The sequence below is a fragment of the Rissa tridactyla genome, chromosome 20, assembly GCF_028500815.1.
Source record: "Rissa tridactyla isolate bRisTri1 chromosome 20, bRisTri1.patW.cur.20221130, whole genome shotgun sequence".
Classification (NCBI taxonomy): Eukaryota; Metazoa; Chordata; class Aves; order Charadriiformes; family Laridae; genus Rissa; species Rissa tridactyla.
Genome location: NC_071485.1, coordinates 2,433,810 through 2,459,082, shown reverse-complemented (window position 1 = coordinate 2,459,082; position 25,273 = coordinate 2,433,810). Strand labels below are relative to the sequence as shown.

The window sequence follows — 25,273 nt, the reverse complement described above, 5'->3', positions numbered from 1 at the left end:
CTTAGCAGATTGTAACACCAAAACACACAGTCTCTTGTAAACAATGAGCTATTTAAGGGGATCTCCCAAAATGTTTAAAACATTCACTTGAATGCATGCGTATGATGAGGGATGATAAAGGAACTGTAGCTCACTATTCAGCTGTGCCTTATTGCTATAAATACTGGACTGTCAGAAATGTGTGCTGCACTGGGTGTTGTTAAATGCCTGGCACCTGCTTCTACAGAATCAAAAGTATCTTGCCTCAGGATGTTGACTGGTTTTTTGCATACTGGGTGAAGAACCCTCAATTTGGGACAACATGGGAGGCAGACCATAGAACCATCTACGTTAGAAGGGACCTTTAAGATCAAGTCCAACCATTAACCTAACACTGCCAAAACCACCACTAAACCATGTCCCTCAGCACCACGTCTGCCCGGCTTTTAAATATCTCCAAGGATGGGGATTCAACCGCTGCCCTGGGCAGCCTCTTCCAATGCTTAATAACCCTTTCAGTGTAAAAGTTTTTCCTAATATCCATTCACAACCTCCCCTGGTGCAACTCAAGGCTCTTTCCTCTTGTCCCATCGCCTGTTCCTTGGGAGAAGAGACCGACCCCCACTGGCTACCCCCTCCTTTCAGGGAGCTGTGGAGAGCGAGAAGGTCTCCCCTCAGCCTCCTCTTCTCCAGGCTGAACACCCCCAGCTCCCTCAGCCGCTCCTCACCACACTCGTGCCCCAGAGCCCTCACCAGCTCCGTTGCCCTTCTCTGGACACGCTCCAGCACCTCAAGGTCTTCCTTGGTGTGAGGGGCCCAAAACTGAACACAGCCCTCGAGGTGGGACCTCACCAGTGCCCAGTCCAGGGGGATGGTCACTGCCCCAGTCCTGCTGGCCACACTGTTCCTGACACAGGCCAGGATGCTGTGGGCCTTCTTGGCCGCCTGGGCACCCTGCTGGCTCATACTCAGCCGGCTGCCGACCAACACCCCCAGGTCCTTTTCTGCCAGGCAGCTCTCCAGCCGCTCTGCCCCGAGCCTGTAACGCTGCATGGGGCTGGTGTGACCCAAGTGCTGGACCCGGCACTTGCCCTTGTTGAACCTCACGCCATTGGCCTCGGCCCATCGATCCGGCCTGTCCAGACCCCTCTGCGGAGCCTTCCTCCCCTCAGGCACATCCCCACTCCGACCCCAATGCGGGAGCGCAGGCCTGCACCCCGCCAGTTCCATCGCTGTTGCTGCTCCTACTCGCAGCTCGATAAGCCGGATGGTTCCTCTCGGACACCCACCGCCAAGTAAAGAGCTACGATGACGCTGGGACAGTGCATTATGCGAAATTATCGCTTTTTCCTGCAGTCCCCCCTCAGCCGCACTCCGAAGCCCTCCCGCGGCCCGCTGGCGGCGCACGCGCACACTGTAACGGCGGCCGCGCACGCGCAGTCTAATGGCGGCCGCCGCGCAGGCGCAGAGGCGTGGGGGTAATGGCCGCCGCCGGCAGTTGGTGAGGAGTCGCCGTCTACCCGCCGCTCGTCTGTCCGCTCCGCTCCGGGCGGCCCCATGAGGAGGCGGCGGCGGCGGCGACGGCGGAGCGGTGATGGGCTCGCTGAGCAGCCGGGTGTTGAGGAGGCGGATGGGCCTCCCGCGCGGCGATGGGGCCACCGCGGGGGACGGCAGCGGCGGCGGCCGGGGCGGCAAGAGGAAGCGTGGCGGGGCCGAAGGGCCCGGTGACAGCGACAGTGACGGCGAGGCCGAGCGGGAGGAGCGGCTCCTCAACACCCCCCGCAGGTCCGGGCTGCACCCCGGCTGAGGGGGGGCTGGTAGTCGGCGGCTCTGAGGGGGCTGTGGCCTCAGTCATGGTGGTGGGGACGGTGAGGGGACGGGTGGCGGGAAGGGGCTGTGGGGCTGGTGGCTGTGGGGCGGTGAGGCAAGGAGAAGGCACTGAGAGGCCTCGGGGACCAAGCCTGGGGGCCTGTCGTGCAGGAAGGAGGTGGGGCGGGAGGTGGAGGGAGGAGGGTTTTGGTGTGAGGTGGGTGGTGGGCCTGGGGCAGGGCGTCGGTTTTTGTTTGCTTTGGAAAGGTCCCAGCTACGAAACAAGAGAAGGGAAGTGACTGGGGAAGGCGTGGGGGCGGCGGCGGGGGGGCCGTCAGTCGGTTAGTGGGAGGAAATGAACCCTGTGGAGTGCTTTATACTTAGTGCTGCTTCTGTAACAGGGTAATTTGAAGGAGTGTGTCTCTGCTTGCCTTTGTATAGGAAAAAATTGAAAAGCACTTCTAAGTATATTTATCAGACTCTGTTTTTGAATGGGGAGAACAGTGATATCAAAATTTGTGCTTTGGGAGAAGAGTGGAACTTGCATAAGATATATTTATGTCAGGTAAGTGGCTTCTTTCTTACTCGCAATAGAAACTGTATTTTTAATAAAAGAATGTCTGGTAAATATTAAATGTGAGGGGTTTTTTCCCTTTTCCTTCCCCCCTCCCCTTTTTTCCCCCCTTTTCTTATACTTCAGACTTCTCACTTTTTCTGTGGATGAAGGCAGTTAAATGACTTATGTTGTGCTTTTGATAGTAACGTTAGGAAGCGTAGCCGTACCTTCGTGTTTGAAAAGTTTCTTCAGTTCTGTCTCTTGCTATTTAATTTTTTTAATCTCCTTGTCTTAACCTTAGCACATCCTTTGTGAAAATGGTCATGAAAACTGTCTTTTGATGTCCTGAGAATATGTTCTTGTTTGCGAAATAAATGGCTGAGAATCTCTTGCAATGTTAATATTATTGCGGAGCAAAGAAAGCTCTTCCAGAACGGATTTGTAAAGCACGTGGTAACCCATGGCTTTTACTGTTCTTTGGGACTCAAGTTTAGGTGCCTCAAGTGAAATTGCTGCAGCTGGGTCTCTGTATTTGTTACGCAGCCCTCATCCTTGGATGAAGGCTTTTTTGCCGCTGGATGCGGAAGGTATGCGCAGAAGGTCTGAAAAGGAATAAGTCGTAGTGCATACCTACAAAAAAAGATGCTGTTTCTACAAGAGTTTTATTTTGGGCTTGTATTAAGGTGAACTACTTTGTGTTACTTTTTGTGGTTTGGGAACGACGGGGTACTGTCATCTTTACTGTCTGTTCTCTTTATTACTTTTCCTGCGACAGAAGTGGGGAGACACCATGGCTTTGTCTTGAAATGTCCAGTTCAGTTGTGCCGTTAACTTTAAATTGGGAGTCTAACCTTGGAAGCAATTTATTTGAGGCGAGAAGAGAAAGTGACATCAGGTACTATACCTGAAAACGTGTGCACTTCTTTGTTAGCTGCAGTCACACACAAAGCGATTTCACCTGTTACAAGCTGATGTCATTGTGAGATGCTGAGCAGGCTGAATGCAGTTTCTCTGGTGTGACAAGCGATGGTAGAAGTGAATTCTTGATATTATTTTTTGTTGTTGTTTTGTTAATGCCATGATTCCAGCGCAGGTACAGCAATTACTTGGATTGGCCACAGCGAGGGAAATTTCATTGCTTTCTTGTAGGAAAGAGACTTTTATTTTACGTGCATTAGAACCTTTTAATAAGCATAAATGAGGGCAGGAAAGTCACTTGTGTATAGCCAAAGACTGACCAGTGGCAGCCGTCTCTGGATAGAACAGTGGGTGTGTTTGACCAGGGACGACACCTGGCAGTCACAGCTTTACTTGTCCACTCGCTTAGACTCTATATGATAAAGGGAGGATATAAGTGGGTTGGGCAGTCAGGCTTATGTTGCGCAGCATAAACAGAGCGGGCACATTGCAGGTTTGTCCTTAGACTCTCTGTTGGCGATTATGTTTTTAATTGTCATTGTGATTCTGTTGTTGCTACGCCTCAAGTTCATTAAACTAGTCCTTAAACTTAGTGTGGGTTGATGACTAAAACTGAGTATTAAATTGCTTCCGTGGATGCTTTTTAACAGAAATTGGAAAATTGTTCTGTAGAGGCCTTGTTGTACAAGTGATGTTCTTGGGAGATGCAATTTTGTGGTTAAGTTCATCATTCTCGTAAGTCAGGTTTCTATTTCAATGTGAATCTGTCACTGGAATGATGTTACTATAGGTAAAATATTTTTGGATGTTAAAAATAACTCTCTCAATGAAATTAGGATGACTCCTCTGCCTTGTTGAGCAGACTGTTTCTGTTTCCCTAGTCTCTTGAGTTACTACATTTAGTTTGATAAATGACAGTAAGGTCCTGCTCTGCCTGTGAATGGCAGATCTGAGAAGTGGAGGATTTCTTTCTCCTGATGCTGTTTCCTAAGATGGTAAATTCTCATGAAATTGAGGAGTTGATCTACATGGCAAAGCTAAGGTAGCGTCATGAGGATTGGTAAGATTAATAAGTTTCTGGTTTTGAGAGCAGCGTGTTATATGTCATCATAGTTAGGGGATATTGCAAAGGTATAGAAATACTTACATAACCAAATAAAATAAAAATTGGATTTTGTTATTTGCTGCCCTGAGTTGAAATGCTGAGTTAAGAGGTCAGGGAATATGGTACTGTACAATAGACTTTATTTTTTTGATCTCTCAGGTAAACTTCAGTGAGTGATAGCATCTCATAATGGGCACATCTGCTGCTGAGAAGGAAAATCATGAATCCTAGTAGAGCAGTGTATTTCACTTCATTTGGATGGAAACCTATCAAATTCTAGTTTTATATGCCTTACACTTTATTATAAAAGGTATATTTACATAAATGGTGTATGTGTATGTGTCCTTGATATGAGACTACAACCTTGTACGTTAGTTTATGTGTCTTGCATGCTTTTTTCTTTTTTTTCTTTTTTTTTTTTTCTTCCAATACCCAAACTGGCATTCCCTAATGCCTACAGGATTTATTGTCTTCTGGTAGCATTAAGGACTTAGTTCTTGGACTAATTATATCCCCATTGGTGGTGTGGTTTGTAGGAAAAGAGCTTATGTGGCTTTTCTGGCCCTTTAAAGCTCTTTACTTACTCTGATTACAGACATGTAGTCTGAATTTTCTATATGCGTTTTCACTTTCAGAAATAAAGCAACTACAATTAGCCCTTTCTCAAGTATGTCAGAATGTTTTAGCTTGTGAAAAGTTCCCTTAATACATTTTGTTCTGCATAAAGGTAAATATTAATGATTTTTCATTCCATGTGCTGCTTTTGACAGTTTTAATTTGAATGAAAACTCTTACTTGAGATCTTTTTCTCTCATCTTCCCTCATACAGTCAGGCTACTTTTCCAGTATGTTCAGTGGATCTTGGAAAGAATCTAACATGAATGTCATAGAGTTGGAGATTCCTGACCAAAATATTGATATAGAAGGTAAGTGGGAACCTTTTATTTTACGTAACCTCTGAAGGTACAGGTTAAGTTGAACCTGACAAAAAATAGCAAAATTTTTTTTTTAAATAATTTTCAAACTAATAAATAGGAAACTTGAGAGAATGAGTTCTGTGCTCATTAAGTTTTGAGCTTAACTTGGGTCACCAGTAGAGCTGAATTCCTTGTTGTACTTCTGAATTGGGAAGCGCAGATGAAAAGCAACTGCTTATCCTCTTGTTTCGGCAACGGGGCTCTTCTGATCAATGTATGCAACTCTTGTGGAGCCCGAAGTGTTAGAGCGTGAATCAGATCTTCATCTGTCTGCTCTTGAAAAGCTACTGAGTGAAATGCTCGCAGGGGACTGATGTGAGTTGACAGAATTTTTTGCTGGGGTACCAAGCACCACAAAAGGAAGAAGTAGTGTTTTTTCAGAATTAGAGAAACTTGTAACATCATAGTAATACCTCAACATAATGCTAGTGATAGATTGCAGAGAAGGATCATGAGGTTTAGCTTCTTTTTATCTAGTTTTACTGCTCTCCACATTGCTCTGTAACGTGACTTGTTGGCTGATTTAAGATGAATATTTTGTTTAAATTTTGAAAGGGACTGTATTTTAATGGTTAATGCCATGTTTTGTGTTTATGTGTGTGCTTGGTCTGGTAAATACTCACTTTTTATCCAGAGCAAATAAGGTTGTAGAGAACATGTGCGCTCGGGTGGTTTGGTTATATTTAAGGATTCTTTTAGTTATCCATGCCCAATGTCCTGTCTTTGTTTGACACTTGTACTCTTTTCAGCTCTACAGGTGGCTTTTGGCTCGCTGTATAGAGATGACGTGTTAATAAAACCCAGTCGAGTAGTTGCACTTTTAGCAGCAGCCTGCATGCTGCAGCTTGTAAGTAATAAATATGCAGTATTTTTATGGCTTCTTTTCAGATAAAGATAACAGTTCCTGATGTAGTCACACACGCGTACTGTTTCGCCCAGAGAAGTGAATCATCTTTTCAGACTAAGTGGGGAAAAACCCCAAACATGATGCGGTGGTTTTATTTAAAAATGCTATGACTAAGATTCAGTTGTAGTATTAAGTGCTGCTTTGAGAATCATATCTAGAAGTAGATTAAAATATGTTTTAACAGCTCATTTATTCTACCCTGAAGGTATTCATTAAGCTTTTCTTTCATATGATATATTCTTAAGAAAAATTTGTTTTTCTGAAGATTGTTGGTTTAAATTTTCTGGATGGCATAGCATAGGTCATTGTAGCACATGTGACTTTGCTAATTGTTCAGGCATGAAAATTTGTATGAACTGCACAATCTTTGGCGCTTGCTGTTGGGAAATTATAAAACTTCGAATGTTTGGTTTTTTTTTCTTCCCCGCAGGATGGCTTAATCCAGCAATGTGGTGAAACAATGAAGGAAACCATTAATGCAAAAACTGTGTGTGGTTATTATAATTCAGCAGGGACGTACGGGTTAGACTCTGTGAAGAAAAAGTAAGAATTGCTTTCTCCAAGCTGCTTTGTACATTGTTAATTACGTATGAATTTACAAACAGTATAATAATGCCCAAGTTGTGTGGTGGTGTTTTTTTTTTTTTTTTAAAAAGCTATCTGACTTGGGCTCTACTTGTCCTGTTCAGCTTTTAAGTTTCTACTATAATCATTTATCTTAAAATTGATGTAGACTATAGTAGATAGATTGGCCTGTGCTGTGAATGAATTAATTACTAAAGTACATTAGTAAAGACAGTATGTTTGGTCTTCAGCATGACAGCGAAATAATACTTGTGATCATTGACTGTTTTATCACAAAGCTGCTGTAATATTCAGAACTTAAGCTTAACTTTTTCTTAATTAGGAGGGATAGTTAACTTTTGGGAGCAGAGTGCTGAGGTTTGTGCTAATGCTGTGAATGTGTGTTCTCAGAGCTTTTTGTGGCATTAATAGTACTTTAAGCTTAACTTTCACTGTACCCTGAGAGAAACTAAATGCAAATTTGAGTTACAGAAAATCTTGGAAACTCTTATGGTAAACTTCATGGTTTTGAAATAGTGCTTTTTCATGTTTTTATGCGTTCATGTCTCAGGTTGAAGTGGTATTTCAAAATCATGTGGTATGTAATCAGGCTTTGTGAGCCCGAGCAACTGTTACAGGAATGTTGACATATCTAAGAAAAAAAAATAAGGTACTAATTCCTTGCTTTCAATCTAGGTGCCTTGAATGGCTCTTGAATAATCTGATGACTCACCAGAGTGTTGAACTCTTCAAAGAACTCAGGTACAGGCTTCAGTTAACATTGAGTGATGATGTACAGTTTCTTCCTAAGTATATAGCTCTTTACAAATAACATTCTAGGCTATTGATGGTTGCTTGTTACTTAGCTTGCTGTCTTGGTTTTGGCTATCCTGTCTCATGGAATTCTTACAATTAATTTGTTTTCCCAGCATTAACCTCATGAAACAGCTGATCAGCTCTTCTAATCTATTTGTAATGCAAGTGGAAATGGATGTGTATACTGCTCTCAAAAAGGTACTTGTCAAAGGGGCTTTATGAAGTTGAACTCCTGAGTAGTATTCGATGTGTAACACGATGAGAACTTTAGCCTTTTTGGTATTTACTGAAAGTATTTACTAGAGTATTAGAATCTTTAACAGTGCATGTATTGCTTGTTTGAAAACTCTTCGGTTAACTCACTAGAGTTTGTTTATTTTACCTAGTGGATGTTCCTTCAGCTAGTGCCTTCTTGGAATGGGTCTTTGAAACAACTCTTAACTGAAGCTGATGCCTGGTTTGCCAAACGTAGGAAAGGTAGGATTAACTGGCATGGCCTTGAATTGTGGAAGATGCGGGCTAGAAGTAAAACACGACAGTCTTCCTCCACTTCCAAACTTTTTCCCATTTTCTCTGGGAAGGCTTACTTCTGCCAACATGCCCCGGCGTCAAATTCTCAACAGTGATAGCTTTTTCACTGTTTTGTCCACATTTTCAAGTGAGCGGGCATGGTGTCTAATTTTGCTTTGTTGCTTTTGCTTTTGTTCAGTTAGGATAAGCTTTTGTTGCCTTCTCATTAGAAGGCACTAGTGTATTTCAAAAGAGGAAGAGTTTGGTCTAACATTTCTGCTGAAAGGATTTGCATGTAAGTAATTTCTTAATTTTACCTGTAAAACGTGATTTGCCTGTCCATAACAACTTTCTCTCATCAATAAGTTAAAACTTGATCTCAAATATAAAGAGGGTCTGGAAAATATTTACAAACATAAGTTGTAATACAGGTGCTCTGTCTTGCAGATTTTGAGGGTGACATTGCATTCCTGGAGTCAGAACAGGGGAATGTGTTCCTGCCGGTGTTCACGCACTTGAGATTACAGTATATCATCAGTGACTTGGCATCAGCCAGAATTGTTGAGAGAGATTCCCTAATACCCTCAGGTGAGCGACTGCTCAGCTGATCAAGTTCTGTTTGCCTTTCCAAGTCTGTCTTGCCGTAGAGTAATTGGGGAAGATCTAGGTGCATTTACTAGTCTTATCACTTGTGTGTTTATCTGCCACATCAGAATTGTGTCTAAAGATTCAGCAGAAGTTGAATATTAAATTTACACACGTAAAAAATCTCAGAAGGCTTACACGTAGGCATGATAAGCATTTTATTGATCAGTCAGTTTATCAAAATACTCACAACTCACAGTACATTATCGGTATTTAAATGACCCCAGACATGCAAAAAACCTTATCCTTTTAAGAGAGCAAAACTTGCTGGGACTCAACTGTGTTCTAGCCATTATCTTTCTAAAAAGAGCTGGGTAGTTTTTGATAGGATTTGGAATAATACCTGAAAACTGAAAACCAAAAGCACAAGGTGCTGTTAACTTTTTCTCCCTTCTTGAAAGGCAAGTGTTACTAACAGATATTTAGAATGTTTTTGGAGGAGATAATTAAGTATTCTGCTTTTGTCCTTTTATTTGCATTTTGGCTTGTATAAAAATGCGTCCTCATTCTAGGTCCTGGTGCTTTTTGAAGCCCATAGAGTGAAATGCCATTTAATGAAATATAGATTACAGCTATGAACATTACACTATCACTGAAAAATAAAAAGCCCCATTCTCATCATGATGCTGATGGGCTTTGTTTTTTGCTTGGAAGCTGTGTAAACCTGGCTGCTGATAGGCTAGAAACGAGTTATCAAGTTGGGCTCTCAGTTGAAAATGTTTTTCTGTTATCATTCGTATCTTTGATCACATGGAACACCCACCCCTCCTTCTTTTCCGGCTTCCTTTTTATTTTATTTTTCTTTTTCTCCCTCCCCAGGTTTAGTTGTGCTCCTTGTAACAGTGTTTGGACTTCTCATGCTCTGCCTTTGAATTTGGCTCCTGGTATCCTTGCTCTGTATTTCACTCTGTTCAGTGTTCAATCTTAGCATTGAACTCTGACAGCCTTTATTCCTAGCTCTCATGTACACAGCTTTGATTTTTTTTTTTTAAATATCTGTCCCCAGTATAACTATGCATTCATCTGTGTGTCTATGATGTCCATTTATAGGTGTAATTGACAAATGTCGATTAACGCTGCCTTTATTGAGCTGTTTATCACCCTTATTTGAAACTTCTTGACATCTGTGTTCTTGTCATCTGTCCATATGTGTAGCCTTGGGGGTTTGGACTCTTGCCATACAAAAACATTTAACCTGTCTTTGAGTTACACTACTTATTATCTTCCTGTAAAACTAAAATTTTTGTTTTCATCTCATATTGGTTTTTTCCTTCATGCTGCTATAGGTGTCAACACAATGATGGTATAATGCCAAAACAGACCTGTCAGGATATTTCTTTTAAAGCCTGCTAAATTGTTAGATGCTTTTAAAACACTTTCCGTGCCATTAAGATGACGTAGTGAGCATCACTACTCATTTTGTCTTTCTTGTACTGCTGTATCCTGTCTCTGACAGAAATAATGGTTTAGTTGCTCTTTGATGAATAACCTTGAGCACCTCCTTCTCACGCTTTGAATGTTTGAAGAATGCAGCTGTCAGGAACTGAATTATGACTCTGTATGATAGGGTGTTCCTGGAGGGGGGTAGGGTCCTTTCCTCACTAGAAATCTTCCAATCTCTCGAGTGACAGTGGACAGTTACTACTGCTTAAATGTACTGGCTTTCCCTACTCCCGGTTCTGGTTTAAATTCATAGATGGAGAAGAGACTGTCTTCTGCACTACTTCTGAGAAAGTAAAATACGAAGATACCCAGTTATCCCGTGCTCAAAATGTCTATTTAAAAGTGTTCTTCGAACAGCAGGTGGAGGCAGTGCGTTATAGAGTGCTGTGTGGAGTCGAGGTGCAGTTTGGGTGAATGATCTGCTCGGTTATGTCCAGTAGATGGGGCTGGTTTTGACCTCGAGCCAGTGATAAAATTTTATATCATGCATAAGAATCCCGGAAGAACAGATCTGATCTCTGATATGTGATGTTTTATATGCTTAAGTGATGTATAAAGTAAATATAATCCATGTTATTTAAGATTGATATTGGTACAGATTATAATCAAAGTGCAAAGGCATCTTCTTTGTGTAATAAAAAATAAGATAACTTTGGGTGAATGACCCTTTAGATCCTTAATTTAATGATGACACAGGAGAACTGTGGATTATTTCCTTGTGAATTGCCTTTGTCAGCATGGGAATAAGACGTTGGAAACCAGAAATTTGCCGGCAGTACACTTGATTTTCTTCTCTTAATGTTGCTGTTGTTATCACTTCCCAGAACTGTGAGGGGCGGCTTTTTCTTAGTGTTCTTCAGTGGATAAATTTTGTGTCTATACTCAAACGCAGAAGCCTTCTATCTATGTAAGTCAGAGGAAGAATGTTAAATTGTTACAAGATTAATTGGCAACTTTGAGGCTGATTTGCTTGTGCTTATTGAAAAAGAATGTGTAACTTTCTCATAGTTCACAAGGTATTAGGGAGCAAAATGTTTACTCTTTCATCGTTAAACAGTCCATAAGCTGTGATAAATGCTGAAATAGGCTTGGTTGCTTTGTAGTCATACAGTGGGAAAGGTAGTGTGATGACAATTTTTGAGTGTGTGGTTAGTGCAGGAAGAGTATTTGATGTTTATGCTCTACCACTGACTTAATTAAAAAAATAAATATAAAAAGCTTGAATTCCAAGAGAACTGGAAGAGCAGGGAGGAATAAGAGCATAATGTCGGAGACCTCTGTGTGTAATGAAGTACTATTAAAGAGTTTAATACTTCATGGCCCTTGTAACCTTGATATCAGTTTGTTGCCAAAAGATCTGTGTTAAGATCAGGAACTTTTGCTCGTCATTTAAAAGGAGGCTTAGATAAATATTATTAGTGCACTTTTGAACAGATTATTGGCTGCCAGTATCCAGCATTTGAGGTGATTGCGTCGTACCAGAGTCTACAAATGTGGAAATTGCTGGGTAGTTTGTATTGTAGTGCAAGCCTTTTAGATTGTTCTAGGTGGAAATAGTTCTTAGGGAGGTAAAGAAGGAAATAATGTTGAATAATTGAAAGAAATGGTGTAATTTAATTTTTTTTTTAATACCCTGTATGTGCATAGGACCTGCAGGAGAAAACTGAAGTACAATATTAGGACTTCACAACAGAGAGTCAGTTCTTGTTTGCATAGAAAAGATGTAAGAGACAGAAATACATAATGTGTCTGTCCGTAAGCAAAGTGTTCATTTTTCTGCTTTGCATCTCCTGATTTCTTTTTTTTTTTTTTCCTTCTAGCACATCCATTCTTTGTTCCTTACCTGTGTAATTTTCCTTAAATAATTTTTTTACTTTCTGCTGTGCTTCGGTTAATTCCCATTTTGGTCCTATCACAGCCTGAATCTGAACTCTAGAGTTAGTAGGGCAAGGACTGATTTTTTTTAAGTTTTACATCTGGGACGTCTAAGACTATCTCAGCACGATGATCTCGCTGCTTCTCCCTTCTATCATCTTCATCAACTACCTGGCTTGGTTTTGTGGTAACTGGTTCTCACTGTTCCTTCCATCCCAGTTCATTCCTCCATAGAGTTTGTTCTCGTATGTGACCTTGTGTACTTGCCCGTGTTCGTTATCTCGACTAAGAACAACTTACTGTGCTTTTGGGTGCCTGTAAGCTCTTTTGTGTACCTGACTTGCAAGGTATTAGTTTTTGTTCTGTGTTATCTCTTGGTTGCAACAGTTAAATTAATACAGCCGATAAAATCTTTATGGTGTACTCAGAGGAAGACATGATTTATGTTTATTCCTGGTAGGGGACAATTTCTGTTTGTTTTTGCCATATCTGTGATAAGTCACTGTTTCCTTTTTCCTTTGATTCTGTTTTCTTCCTGTTTAAGTTGTGTAGAATTCTACTGGGGATTCAGAAAACAGCATCTTCTCTCAAGAGCTTGTTAACAAGCTCCTTACCTAACAGAACTTTGTGCGCCGAGAAAATGTGTTGAGTTGCATCACTTCTGGCAATCGTGAATGCTTGATAAGATGAATATAGTCCTGAGCTACTTAGTGTTGGTTGTTGATTTTTATCTGTACCACTTCTTCTGTAGTTGAGGCCTGGAGACGACTAACACAAGTATGCTATCAGGTGGTGGGTTTGCATAGGCCATCCAATTAATTAGTGTAACTTTATTATTTCGCTGTAATTTTATTTTTCATATTTCAAATGTTTATGAACACCCCCCTTCCCCACTCCAAAACAACACCAAGCTTTTTTTTTTTTTTTTAATTTTAGAATGGCTGTCCTCTGTTTACAAACAGCAGTGGTTTGCCATGCTCAGAGCAGAACAAGACAATGATATTGGGTAGGTATATTACAGGCTTTCCTTTATTTCTTTCTGAAATTAGAAACCTTCCTCTCATAAATTCTGACATGATTAAGTTTTGGAATTTACATTAAGAAGAGTTGGGGTGAAGCATACTTCAGTGGTTTTAAACTCTGTTGCTCTCAGTGGAGCTGTCTGTTCCCTTGGACTGGCTGATCTCCTGTCGTTTACAACAGTGGAACTCTAGAAAACCTTGTACAATGCGACCAGAGGTGAACATTGGGGAGGGGTCTTCTATATGTTCCTTTACGTTGGTTAATGCTTCTCACTGGTGCTTTGTCTAGAAATATGTATTGAAACTGTGAAAGAGTAACTTGTTGGCCTTCCATTTTAAGGACCACTTTAGGAAAAGTACAGCAGATGGAGAAGAAGCCTTTTCTGTCCTGCTTCCTTCCTCCCTGGGCTAGGTGCGCAAGAGGTTGTGGTGCAGTGTAACTAACTATTGGTATAGAAGGCGGACTGTAATTTTTTGTTTATGCAGGGATAGCTGCACACTAACCTTTGTTCCTGCCTCTCCTAGCCTAGCCTCCCAGACAGCAAGCAAGGGCCCAGCACCCAGCAGGGCTTGGCATCCTGTGGCCTATTTGCTTTATTCCCTTCTACTTTCGCAGCCTTTGCTCCACTTGGTGTTTATGTTTGGTAGCTCTCTCCACTGCCAGCACTTCCATCTTTTCCCAGGCAGGGCATCTTTCTCCACTGCTAAGTCACTGTTCCTCTTATTTTTATATCCTGCCTTTTCTTCTTCCTCGACCATGTGCTGTACTGTGTTGGCATTTCATTGCCATTGAGGAAATTCCATGGCAGCTGCCATGTTACTGTGCCCTTGCAAAGACCTGCATGTAGCTGTACTTTGTGTAGCGCCCTACTGGTGTCTGCGTGTGTAACGCGTAGTTGGGTTTCTTGAGCCTGTGCCTAATAAGGGTTATTTGTGGTGGTGGCGGCTTGGGCAGCGAGGAATGTTGATTTAGTGTATGTTACATGTATTCGCGTGATCACAAACTGTTTCCCTTCTGCTTGCTTTTCGCCACGTTTCATTGAGCCAGGGCCCTTAATCTCTTTCCAAATACTGAAACTATGGCAAAATACAACTGGGGCAGTTGTTCCTGCCTTTGTGTTCTCTCCTAATTCTTGGTGTGCTTTCTGGAGAATAAATGTCAGGTCAGGAAGCCGCAGAACGCTCGTTACCTATTAAAAACCAATAAACCAACAACTTTATTTTCTTCTATCGGTTCTGTTAGCTGAGCATTTGCTGTTCTGAAGATGAGCATGTTCAATTGCAGTGGTAGGCTTCACTTACGCTTTTCAGATTGCAATTAATAAGAGGCACTGTCCTGATTTGAACCAAAGGCTATGCAGTCTGTGTCAGCATTCAGCAGCAGGGTTCCAAATGTCCTGTCTTCCTTTCAAGTGAAGAGTGGGTGTTCTCTTGGTGTGCTTCTCTGGCAGTGGGTAGCTAAGGAGTTTCCAGCTGGAAGTTTTGGCTGGATTGTCGTTGAACTACCAACCACCAATAGACCTGTTCTTAAATATGTACAGTTCTGTTTTGAAAAAGCTTATGCTTTAGCCTCAACACCCTGTGGCAGTAGCCTCTGTGCTTTAATTGTGTATTATGCAGGGAAATACTACTTAATTACGTCCTTTTGATATTGCATGTAAAAGTGTAAAAAATACCCAAAACTTATGACATTGGTCTTAAAGAAGTGGTTCTTTTTGTCAATAGCAGTGCTTTAGAACATGGTAGAGGTAAAGTATGTAACTGTGAATCTCATTTCAGCTCCTGAAGATTAATGTCAAGTGGTCGTAGCTTGTTTCTGATGCTATCGTTTTCTTGAGAAGACTTTTCTTGTAATGCTGTCATTGAGGGATCTGACAGTAGATCGTACATTGTGAGCTACCTTATAGCTTGTATGGGAACCACAGTTAATATGGAAATGAGTATTAACATAATAATCAAAATTGTGACAGAAGATACGAATGTGTATTTGCTTATTTTTGATGTATTTTGGTAGCTCACTGTAATGCAGTGAGGGTATTTTAATTGTCAGCCATCAGATATACAAGCTTCTGGAAAAATAAGCTCTCATCCAGAACTGCACTGAAGATGATGGGGATCATACCAGCTTTTAAAATGGGCAACTTTCATGTTCAACTACAGTGCTGATGGTTTCAGTGACTCTTGGAATGGGCAGAGTATTTTTCCATGGTTTTCTTGCTTGTCTAGTTCTCTCTCTTGCAGTATGGGATTTTTTTTTTAATTTTTTTTTTTTTTGAGGCAGCTAAAACTGAAAATCTCAGGCAGAGAAAGTTTTACTTAACAATAGACTTCTGTTTGCCCAAATCTGTTATTCTGGCATTCGTTGCTGAGGTCTTTCATTAATGGCAATGGTAAGAAGCGGGTGAGATGTAGTGTTTCTTCTCAATATGTCTTAGCTTCTGACTTTAGTTTACAAACTTAATGGTTCAGGGTGGCATCCAGGTTACCGTTTGTTTAATAACCAATAATGGACTAATTGTCTTTGAACATGCTGTTCTCTGGAGTTGTGTAGGGGGGAGCTGGTGGGGGGGTACGCAGCCGCGCGTGGAGTGCTTCCCTGTAGTTCTGTGCAGTTGTAATGTCGCTAGCCCGTGGCATGCAGTCTCTGAGAAAACGAATGTTATCTGAAGTCCTGAGATCAGTCTTGTACTGGCAAGCTGTAGTGTCGCCCTGCAGTGGGATGCCGGTGGTTCGTAACTCGTGTCTCAGAAGGGAAGACATGCAAGTGTTCCTTTATATTAAAGCAAATATTTTGGGCATTCGACCAACTTGTAGTTGAAAGAAAAAAAATTAAGGTTTTATAAGATCATCCTTTTATCCAGATCTGCTGCCCTTCCTCTCACACTTACCGCCTGTATCAGTATCTTAACACATTTTCTCCCTTAAAGATAAGGATGCAAACTTAGTAAGCTGAATGAAATGTGAAGTCTGACTCCCAGGGAGCTGAAGTAAGGCTCTATTTTCATATCCCACCTGGTGCACAGCATAATTGCACTTGCTTATTCTAGGACTGGCAACATGGAAATTATATTGCTTTGAAATGTGTGATGTGGTTTGCTTTTTTGATAACTTGAGAGAGGAGAAGAAAATGTTTCTCTTCTACTTTATGTAGTCTGCATTTAAAAGGACCAAACGTTTTATTCACTCTTCAGAATTTGAGAATTTTTTAGTGTAATACTGGAGTTTATGACTTGGAACTGAAGCTGTTCCAGGTTTACTTGTGCTAAAGTGGACAGCCTTTTTTTTTTTTTTTTTAATTAAATGTTTGTTCTGTGGCAGATGCAAGATAGATCTTTCAAGTCCATGACTGGAATCGTTTCTACTCTAGTAGTCTCTTTGGCAGTGTTTATGAACGAAATAGAATAACTTGACTATTCACTAAGCACATTGGTAGGCCAGCGTAAGTGGTTAAAGCTGGAAGTTTTGCATCTTCTGAGGCTGCTTGAGGAATTGAGAGGTGGGAATACTAATGTCTGTCTGAACATTATGTACTAATGTTTGTGAAATTTGTCACTAATTAAACAGAAATAAATCTTCTGTCACTGTTACTGAATTCACGTCAGCTACATAACCAGTTCAGCTAGAAGATGTGAAAAAAGCACAGGGGAGGTTCTTAGATGAATTTGGTTAGCATGATTAGCTTATTTGCTTAACTTATTCATAAAATACTTAATCTTCCGGGATTGTTTTTTACAGAAACAGCGGGTGGAAAGACCACAGACTGAGTTTGTTTTGTAAAAGCTATAGCCACAAGTTCCTGTGGTGTGTGTACAGTAGGAAGAAAACAGATGCTGCGTTTCTTCTTGCTTATATAGCTTGAAGTATATTGTTTGATATTGCGGGTCTATAATTTAACTGGAGGGGGGGCTTTCATTGTGACTTATAATATTCACTTGTCCTCAGTGTAACTTGAAGACTTTCTGGCAATGGTTGCTTATTTGCTTAACGATGTAATCATGTCTAAAGTTAAGCGAGTAACATACCTCTAATACCGGGACTGATTTTACTTACGCTGGCTCTGCAAGATTTTTCTCCGTGTTGAAGCGCCAGTGGAAACTGTCGAGTGAAACAAGTTCACAGTGGTATAGGATGACAGAATCAAGAGGCTTATGGCACTTCATGATCACTGTGGGTAAACTTTTTTTTTTTAGACAAGTTGCATAACCAGCCTCTTGAGAAATCTTTCACAATGTCTCTGCGGGTGCTTCTCCATGGCACGGCTGTTCTGCAGAGTCCTGCAGCTGTTCCTTAGCAGTAGCGCTGATTTATTTTTGTGCCCAGTAAGTTGGGACTACTGCCTTTGAAAAGGATTTAGGGCGTTTTAGGAGGATTAGAGAATGTATTTCATTGCAACAGCTATTATTTATTAATCTGGAAAGGTTCTTCTGCAAAAGTCCTACCTAACTGAGGTATATATTGCAGTTTTGTAGAGTAGCTGGATGTTCATGGGATAATTCGGGTTGGAAAGGATCCTGGGAGGTCATCTAGCCTAACCTCGGCTCAAGGAAGGGTCAGTTGTGTGGTCACACCAGCATACTCAGGTCTGTTTATCTTTCCCACGATAAAGTACCATACAAAGCTATTTAAGGGTCCTTAAAGATGCACTTTTTTTTTGGTAGGCCTCAAGAAATAAATAAAGAAGAACTAGAAGCAAGCACCATGAGGTGTGGTCGAAAACTTGCAAAGGATGGTGATGTAAGTATGGCACGTGGCTAAGTCTGTGCATAGCTGGCATGTCTTAGACATGTTAGGTATTTTCAAAACATGTAGGTCTTAATTGTCAAACTGCATCAAAAAGAGGTAATGGAGATGGTACGTTAAAGAAATTGTTTCATTCTCCATGGAAGGATGAAAGCACCTGCTGTCCTTACAATGAATAAGGAATTAAGTGTTTTAGTTGTGCTCTTGCACTGCAAGCAAGCCCATGTTTGGAAAAACTTCTAGTGTGTGAAAGGAGGGAACGCAGCTGTGACTTGTCATTTGAGACTTATAAAATACTTGCAGTTAAAATACAGCTCTGATCACTGATGTCTTTTTCTGGAAAAGGAAGCTTTCTAGATAAAATGTGTAATAGTCACAGCCCTGTGTATTCCATGTATGTATATGTGTCTTGAGGTCACAGGTCTTGTGAAAAAACAGGAAACGTGAATGTTTTCCCACTGAAGTTGCTTAATCTAAGAATGTTGTACTCCAAGGAGTGCTTTACGCACAAATGGGAACTGTAGTTAAGTGCTACTCAGAAATACAGCACCAGCGAGCAGAACGCAGAAGTATTTTAGATCCGCTGGTGTTAAACGTATTTCTGTATATTTGGAAGGCAGCTAATACCAACCTCGTCTCACGTATCATCTGTCTGCAAGGGCTGGCCCCGAAGCGAGTGATTGCCTACCAAGATGCCTTATGTTTCAAATAGGTGTTGGCAAGGATCCTTGAATCCATCACACATCTCTGTAGCTGAGAATCCCATTCCCAAATGTGATTTGTTGGAGAAATGGTGCTTATAGTTCATGTTGTAGCCAATACTCAAGCTGGTTTGTTTGGTTTGTTTTTTTTTTTTTTTTTTTAACTTCTGTTCTTCAGTACTGCTGGCGGTGGACTGGGTTCAACTTTGGCTTTGACCTTCTTGTTACTTACACAAATCGTTACATCATTTTCAAACGGAATACGCTGAATCAGCCGTGCAGTGGATCAGTCAGTCTGCAGCCTCGGAGAAACATAGCCTTCAGGTAAACGGTAACCAAGAAGGCGGACCCTGTGGTGTATGCTAAAATGACTTACTGGAACTAAGTCTTTCCATCTGTGCTTGCATTAAGTTTTGTTGCCACCAAGTTAGTTATGTATGAAAACATTATTCAGTCTCCTTAGGAGAAACTATTAGTGCTGGAAAAGCTAAGTTATGGGAGATTAAGTAATTTAACTGTTGCGTTTTCCCCAGGTTACGTCTAGCCTCTTTTGATAGCAGTGGGAAAATTATTTGCAGTAGAACGACGGGATATCGGATCCTAACCCTCGAGAAGGACCAGGTATGTTTGTGGAATTTTGAGCTGTTGAACTTGAGTTGTGGAGTCCAAAGTATGAAAAAAATGCCGAGAAGTCAACAACGCTTTTGAAGAGGAGTTGTTGCTGCTGCTTACATGGAATTTCAAGCTTTCCTTTTACAGGTAGTGGGAGATGAAGCTAATTTGTGGAGTGTAACTAGAGTAGGATAGCGTGGATTTCATTAACGTTGATAACAGTGAAATTAGTTCCCGTGGTGCTGCTGAAGCTATCTGCTAGTGTAGTGTTCCGCTGGGTAGCTGCTTGCTTTCCCAGACTTCCAGCGCTGGCGAGATTACCCGTCTGAATAATACGTCCATCAGACTCCTGCTTATTTAGAGGCAAATTTGGAGTTTGTTTGAAGACTCTCTTGCTGAAGAGTTAAAAGAATGTCTGCCGTGTTGTTCACGGGTGGTATTTAATACTCAATTAAAAAAATAAATACAAGCCTCAGAGAGGAGTGGAGCTTTCTGAAGAGAACATGCCCTTTTCCACCCATCTGTGACAGCAGAATTTAATAAGGAGTATGAAAGACTTAATCGTCAAATTTCTTAAATCCTAATCAGCAGTGATACATAGATGGTGAGTGCATGGAAAACTTTTCCTTGTAAATGCCATCTTTATTGTAGAATAAAGTTTTTTATTTTGCTACCCCAAAACCAGTTCCCAGAGTAAAAGCAAAAACTTCCTACCAACAAATGGTAATTTGCTGTAAAGTATAGACTGTTATGGATTGCCTGGTTGGTTAAATCTCCTGAAACTGGTAGTGGCAGGAAAGTCTCCCTTTCTCTCCAGCAGGCTTGAAGGGGAAGCTTGCCCAGTCATTTCTTACAGTTCTGTTATCTTTGATGCAGAAGGGTTGGCAGCGCTGGGTCAAAGGGTTATAAGCGTTTTGAGAATCTTATCAGTGTTAACTGATAAAATTATAAATTATAAGATTATAAAACATCTGCCTTAGGTGAAGGTGAATTATTATCTTGGGTTTTTTTTATCTTCTGCTTTTTAATACATAGTAATTAAAAAGTGTAGAATGACTGTTAGTATCAATCTTGCGTGCTTGTTGATGGAATTCCCTCTGATGGTATTGCTTACTATGCAAACGTCCCCTGTGCTCGCCTTACAGGAGGAGGTCGTGATGAATTTGGACAGTAGGCTCCTGATCTTCCCGCTCTATATCTGTTGTAACTTCTTGTACACGTCGCCAGAGAAGAAGGCTGACAGTGAGGCACTGCCAGATAATTCGGAAACCTGACACCTCTGCAGTGGAATATAGTAGCACTTCTATAACTCTGTATGCCTGCTTTAAGTTAAACGCCCTGCTGACACACAGAGCTTTGACAACAAAAAAGGCCTTACACTGTAGCAAATATACATATGGCCTTAGTATACTCCTATGCATATCTGAAGAGAAGATCAGAAATTACAAAGGCCAAAACTAGTTATCCCACTTCTTAATTTTTTTATTTTTTTTTTATATTTCTGTTCTGCATCTTCAGACCGTAGCCATTCCATGGTTGAGAAATGTTACACTTTTCTTTTTCTGGGCAAAAACTGAGCCAAATTGGAATTAGGAAATTTGTGTGAATGACATCTTACGAACTTACCTGTCAGATTCTGAACACACATTGTAGGTCGTGTGGGTTTTATTAGTGTGGGGTTTTTGTTTGTTTATTTTTTTTTTAATAACTGATCTGTAAATACCAGATCCGTATTCTGCTCACTTTTTGTGGCCCTTTTCCATTAGGGCCAAATACATCCGTGTAAATGTTGCCTGTCAACTTTTTTTAGTTATTTAACTGTACAGACTTGCAAATCTGCTTGGTTCTAAGCCTTTATTGCATCTCATACACATATATTTCTTTCTCGTTCTTGGGCTTCTTTTAACATTGCAGAAAATATTTATCTTTTTTTAGCATGTGAACTTGCTAATAAGGATGCTCGTAAGTGAATTATTTTTTTTTTTCCCCACGTACTGAAAATACTCTGATGTACCGACCATCATTTCAGTCTATTATAAAAGCAGCAGCTTTCAGTTAGATTCTGCTGAACGCTTACAATACTCACATGAACCAAATACCAGTTTTTAAATATCGTTTTCGTGGCTTGTTTTAACTGTTACGTTGGGAATATATCCCCCTTTTATCTCAGGAACTTGTGACCTTTGAGTGCCTTTGGAGTTGTACGTGTCGACACAAACTTTACATCAGTTAAGCAAGGTCACAGGATCCTAGGAAAGAGCTGGGAACAAGGGATTCCTTTTCAGTTGGTTTGACGAATGAGTCAAGTGTAAGAGGTACACCGTGTTCGTTCTGTGTATGTGTTGGGTTTTATGTTTGTCTGTTGCAATTTTGAATTCTTACAGCAGGATTTTTGGATTCACAGTGGCAATTTTGCCTCTTTAGTAGCCTATTTTTTTAATGTTGTCAGGAAAGTATAAAACCATTTGTACTTTATAACAAGGATAAAAACGTGTTAGGCAAGATGGGAAAACGTGGCAACTTGTCAATAAATGATTTCAAGTGGAATACTCACCGGTGTCTATCCTTTTCTGCCATGAATAGCTTTTTCTATTGGATTTGGCCTCTGGATGCACCTCTGCATAATCTTGCATTGTGTCATATTTTGGAAGCAGAAAGCAGAAGCGTTTTAAGGTGTTCATCTGCTACAGTCATCAAACTTGGTATTTAGATATTTAAGTAAGTGGGTTTTATGTTTTTGTTTTTTTTTAACTAGGAATACCAAGACTTTAAAACTGTCATTGATTCAGTGGAAAGAAACAGGGGCTGCTCGTTGATGGCAGAAGAGAACGGGTGCGTTAAAATACCTGGGGCTTACGTAATGCCAGAGTTGAAATCCAAGCCTTGGTGGTGGGTTGAGCTGCCGCAGGGCTCCCGTTGTGTGCTGAGGGCTTAGCGCCTCTTGTTTAGGTCCAGATCCTGCTCTGCCCTTGCACCCTCCTGGCCCCCAGTGCCACCTCCAGCCCCTGCTCACCCTGGCCGAGCCATTGCTGTGTGCCAGCGCAGCCCTGGCTGCACACCCCCGTGCACGTCTGCATTCGCTGCTGGGGAACCACCACCCCGTGATGAGGATGTGGAGCAAGAGCTTACGTGAAACCCATCTTGGTATTTTTTTCCAGTCGTTAAGGACCCCTTCCCTTGCTCTATGGGTGTCCTGGTCCTACCGGTGCCCTCCCTTGCCCTCCTTGGTGTGGGGGGACTGTCAGTGCAAAGAAACAAATCCCTTCCTAGCTTTGCTCCTTCTTCCCCGTGGACAGGATGGGGGATTTGGGATGGGACAGTGGCACAGGCGCCCTTCCTAAGGGATTGCTAAGGAATGAGAGGAGCACAGAAACCCAAAAACATCACAACTTACCCCAGAAAATGGGCGGTTGGGTTTTTTTTCTCTCTTTTATTTGTCACTGACTAGGAGCAGCAATCATGGCAAAGGGGAGCTGAGAAGTACACCACCACACTCAGGGAAACGGTATGAAAAGTACAAAAATAAGGAAGCCTATATAATAATATAATTGCAGTCAATTACTAAAAATAAATATTGTGAACACAAAATAACAACATCAGGTGCGTCTACAGTCACTCATTTCTGCTAGCAGCTGAACAGTCTTTGGCTTTATTGAACTCCCCCTGCCCCACACGGAACCAACACCCACATTAAGATGCATTTTCTTTGCTTCAGGTCAGAAAGACTCCAGGCTTGTCAGGGATGTCACAAGGTAAATAATTTGACTCTTTCCCACTCTACATTACTTTGTGACCAGGAATTGCCTCTTTTGCCTTCAGTGACCTCTTTTCTACCAGTGCAAGCAAAATGATCTGTCCAAAGAAGGTATTTTCCACTCTTGAGGTGGGAGACCAAGGCTGCCCCCATTTTGGTGTATTTTATTGCTGTCTGGTACCTGGCCACCCATTGCATGGGGACTTGTGCTTTTTGTCACTGTTTTATACCTGTCCCCACCCCCTGTCCCACGCACTGGACCTTTTCACCCTCTTATCTCTGTCAGATAGCCTGGGCACGTTTGGATTGCCTGATAAGAGACAGTTGCAGCACGGAGGCACCAAGCTATCTCGGGGCGAACCACCTCTGAGCTGCTTCCAGGCCAGAGGTCTGCGCGTCTCCGGCGCTTGCAGACGTCCCTGAAAAATCTTGGGTGACTGAATACGGTGCTTCTCCCTACACGGCCTTTCACTCCAAGAAGCAGAGAGGCAAATTCCTCTTGCAAGGCTCAATAATTTGCTGCTTGTGTGTGTGTGTATATTTATTTATTTATTTTAGGAAGCAGTAACAATAAAATCCTGTTGAAAGTACCAACAAGGAGAGAATTGCCAGGGAGGAAAGGTCAGTGTCTTCAGTGGAGCAGCTGACGCAGTGGAAGACCCTGTTCTCCTGGTGCCGCTGTGGCCAGAGAAGGTGCCAGCGTAACACCAGGAGCGCAAAGAAAATGCGTCCTAATGGGAACAACCAAATACAACAAAAGCCATCCCAAATCCACAAAGCAGTGCTTCGTATGGAGGAAAGAGGCAGACTGGGCAAGCCAAGTTGATCAGTCTGTCCATCTCTCCCTACATAGAACAGATTTCATCTTTCCTTCATATCAATAGTTACGATTTAATCTTCCCTTCTTCATTTTGAACACATTCACATAACATCCCGTGGCAACGTTTTGGTATGAGGTTACAGTCCCACTGACGCTGCAATCAGACTGTTATAGCAAACGTCTCCGGTGCTCGTCCCCTTTGAGACGAAAAGGAGCACAAACTTCTCAAAGGGTTTCGTAAAAACCTTTCTTACAGCCAAGGCCGTATCTGCGGTCACAGGTTAACACAGGTGTCTTGTAACGCTTCAAGTATTGCTTTTTAACCGGGAACATTGCAGACCCTGCTTTATTCTGAGTCAAAGCAAAGGGGAAGCAAAAGCTTTCGGCCTTTACAGGAGCCTCGTGGCTATCCAGGTGGGCACCATCTGACCCAGCCCAGTCAAAAATCCTCCCTGGCCTCACAGAAAGTTTACATCTGTATCCTCCAGCTTCCGCACGCGGCTCCCTTGCTCTGCCAGCCCCGCAGAGCTGCTGCTACCGCCACCCTCCAGCCCGGACACCGTGGGACAGACCCAAAGCAGCTGTAGCTCCGGGTGACTCGTACTGCCTTCATTTCCTCTCCTCCGCGAGAAGAGAAAGCGCTCGTTCCTTCAATTCGCTCAGGGCTGAGCCTTCCTGCTGCCGTAAAGGCACAGCCCAGCCTCTGCTGCAAAGAAAGGCAGGGGGAGCAAGGTTACCCTGCTCCCCCGTCCTTGCTAACCAGGTACTCAACTACCCGCGTCTTCTCCTCACCTTTTGAGCCGCCCGCTCCCGACAAATTTACTGAACTGGAGCCTGAACCAGCTACAAAAGCGGGGCTGCCCCACAGTCCCGATCTTTCCCACTTATCCCCCCCCCCCGCAAAAAAAAAAAACCTACTGTTGTATAAAATTCAGCTCGCTAACTGCTGAACGCGCTACGGATTTCAAAAGGGGTACAGCTGGATAAGAGTTTAAAAATACAGCCACTAACGCAACCTTCCGCGTGGCGCAGCAGGTGAAAACGTTGCTGCTTCGATTTTTCTCGGTAGGCAAAAGGCTGGTCTCGGGAAAAGAATCACACACAACTGCTTGGTACCGTGTTCGAGGATTTCTGTATCATCTCTCAAAAAATTTATTTAACATCTTCTTAAACTTCCGCTACACTCGGTTTCTTGCATCATTGCTATACACAGTCCGATTTTGTGTGTTGTAATTGTCTTGAGGCTTATAAAAAAATAAGCGTTTAAAATGCCCAAAGAGTAATTTTGCTTTAAAATTGTGCTACTGAACTTGACCCCCAACATAGAAGAGATACTTTTGGTAATACCCCAAGCAGTATAAAAATATACATAAAAATAGACAAAAACTCTATCCTCCAACTTGAAGGTTTGTTTTGGGAATTATTAAATTATAATTATTTTTTTTTTTTTTGTGCATCACTGGAATTTCGTTATCTTCTGCTAAATATTTACAGGAACATACCCACCCCCCGTCCATGTT

General features: G+C 41.9%; 1 protein-coding gene across 5 annotated transcripts; it reads left to right on the top strand.

Annotated features, from left to right (window-relative positions):
• The first annotated feature begins 1,442 nt into the window (after nucleotides 1-1,442).
• Nucleotides 1,443-21,726, top strand: GMCL1 (germ cell-less 1, spermatogenesis associated). Of its 5 annotated transcripts, XM_054180887.1 has the most exons (15): nucleotides 1,443-1,764; nucleotides 2,230-2,353; nucleotides 5,197-5,293; nucleotides 6,094-6,191; nucleotides 6,682-6,794; nucleotides 7,512-7,577; nucleotides 7,745-7,829; nucleotides 8,018-8,108; nucleotides 8,589-8,729; nucleotides 13,041-13,110; nucleotides 13,467-13,538; nucleotides 17,785-17,860; nucleotides 18,746-18,891; nucleotides 19,101-19,188; nucleotides 20,325-21,726. In XM_054180887.1, exons 1-15 carry the CDS (start codon nucleotides 1,574-1,576, stop codon nucleotides 20,451-20,453), a joined length of 1,587 nt encoding a protein of 528 aa, XP_054036862.1. In that variant the 5' UTR covers nucleotides 1,443-1,573; the 3' UTR covers nucleotides 20,454-21,726. The 5 variants fall into 5 exon arrangements, with proteins under 5 accessions (XP_054036862.1, XP_054036863.1, XP_054036864.1 ...); XM_054180888.1 differs by lacking the exon at nucleotides 13,467-13,538; XM_054180889.1 differs by lacking the exon at nucleotides 20,325-21,726 and having other exon boundaries at nucleotides 18,746-18,898.
• The last annotated feature ends 3,547 nt before the right edge of the window (nucleotides 21,727-25,273 follow it).

Coding starts and splice junctions, on each gene's coding strand:
- GMCL1 (XM_054180887.1), top strand. CDS start 1,574: ATGGGCTCGCTGAGCAGCCGGGTGTTGAGGAGGCGGATGGGCCTCCCG. Junction 13,539..17,784: donor TTCCTTCCTCCCTGGGCTAG/GTGCGCAAGAGG, acceptor TTTTTTTGGTAG/GCCTCAAGAAATAAATAAAG. Junction 19,189..20,324: donor TAACCCTCGAGAAGGACCAG/GTATGTTTGTGG, acceptor CTCGCCTTACAG/GAGGAGGTCGTGATGAATTT.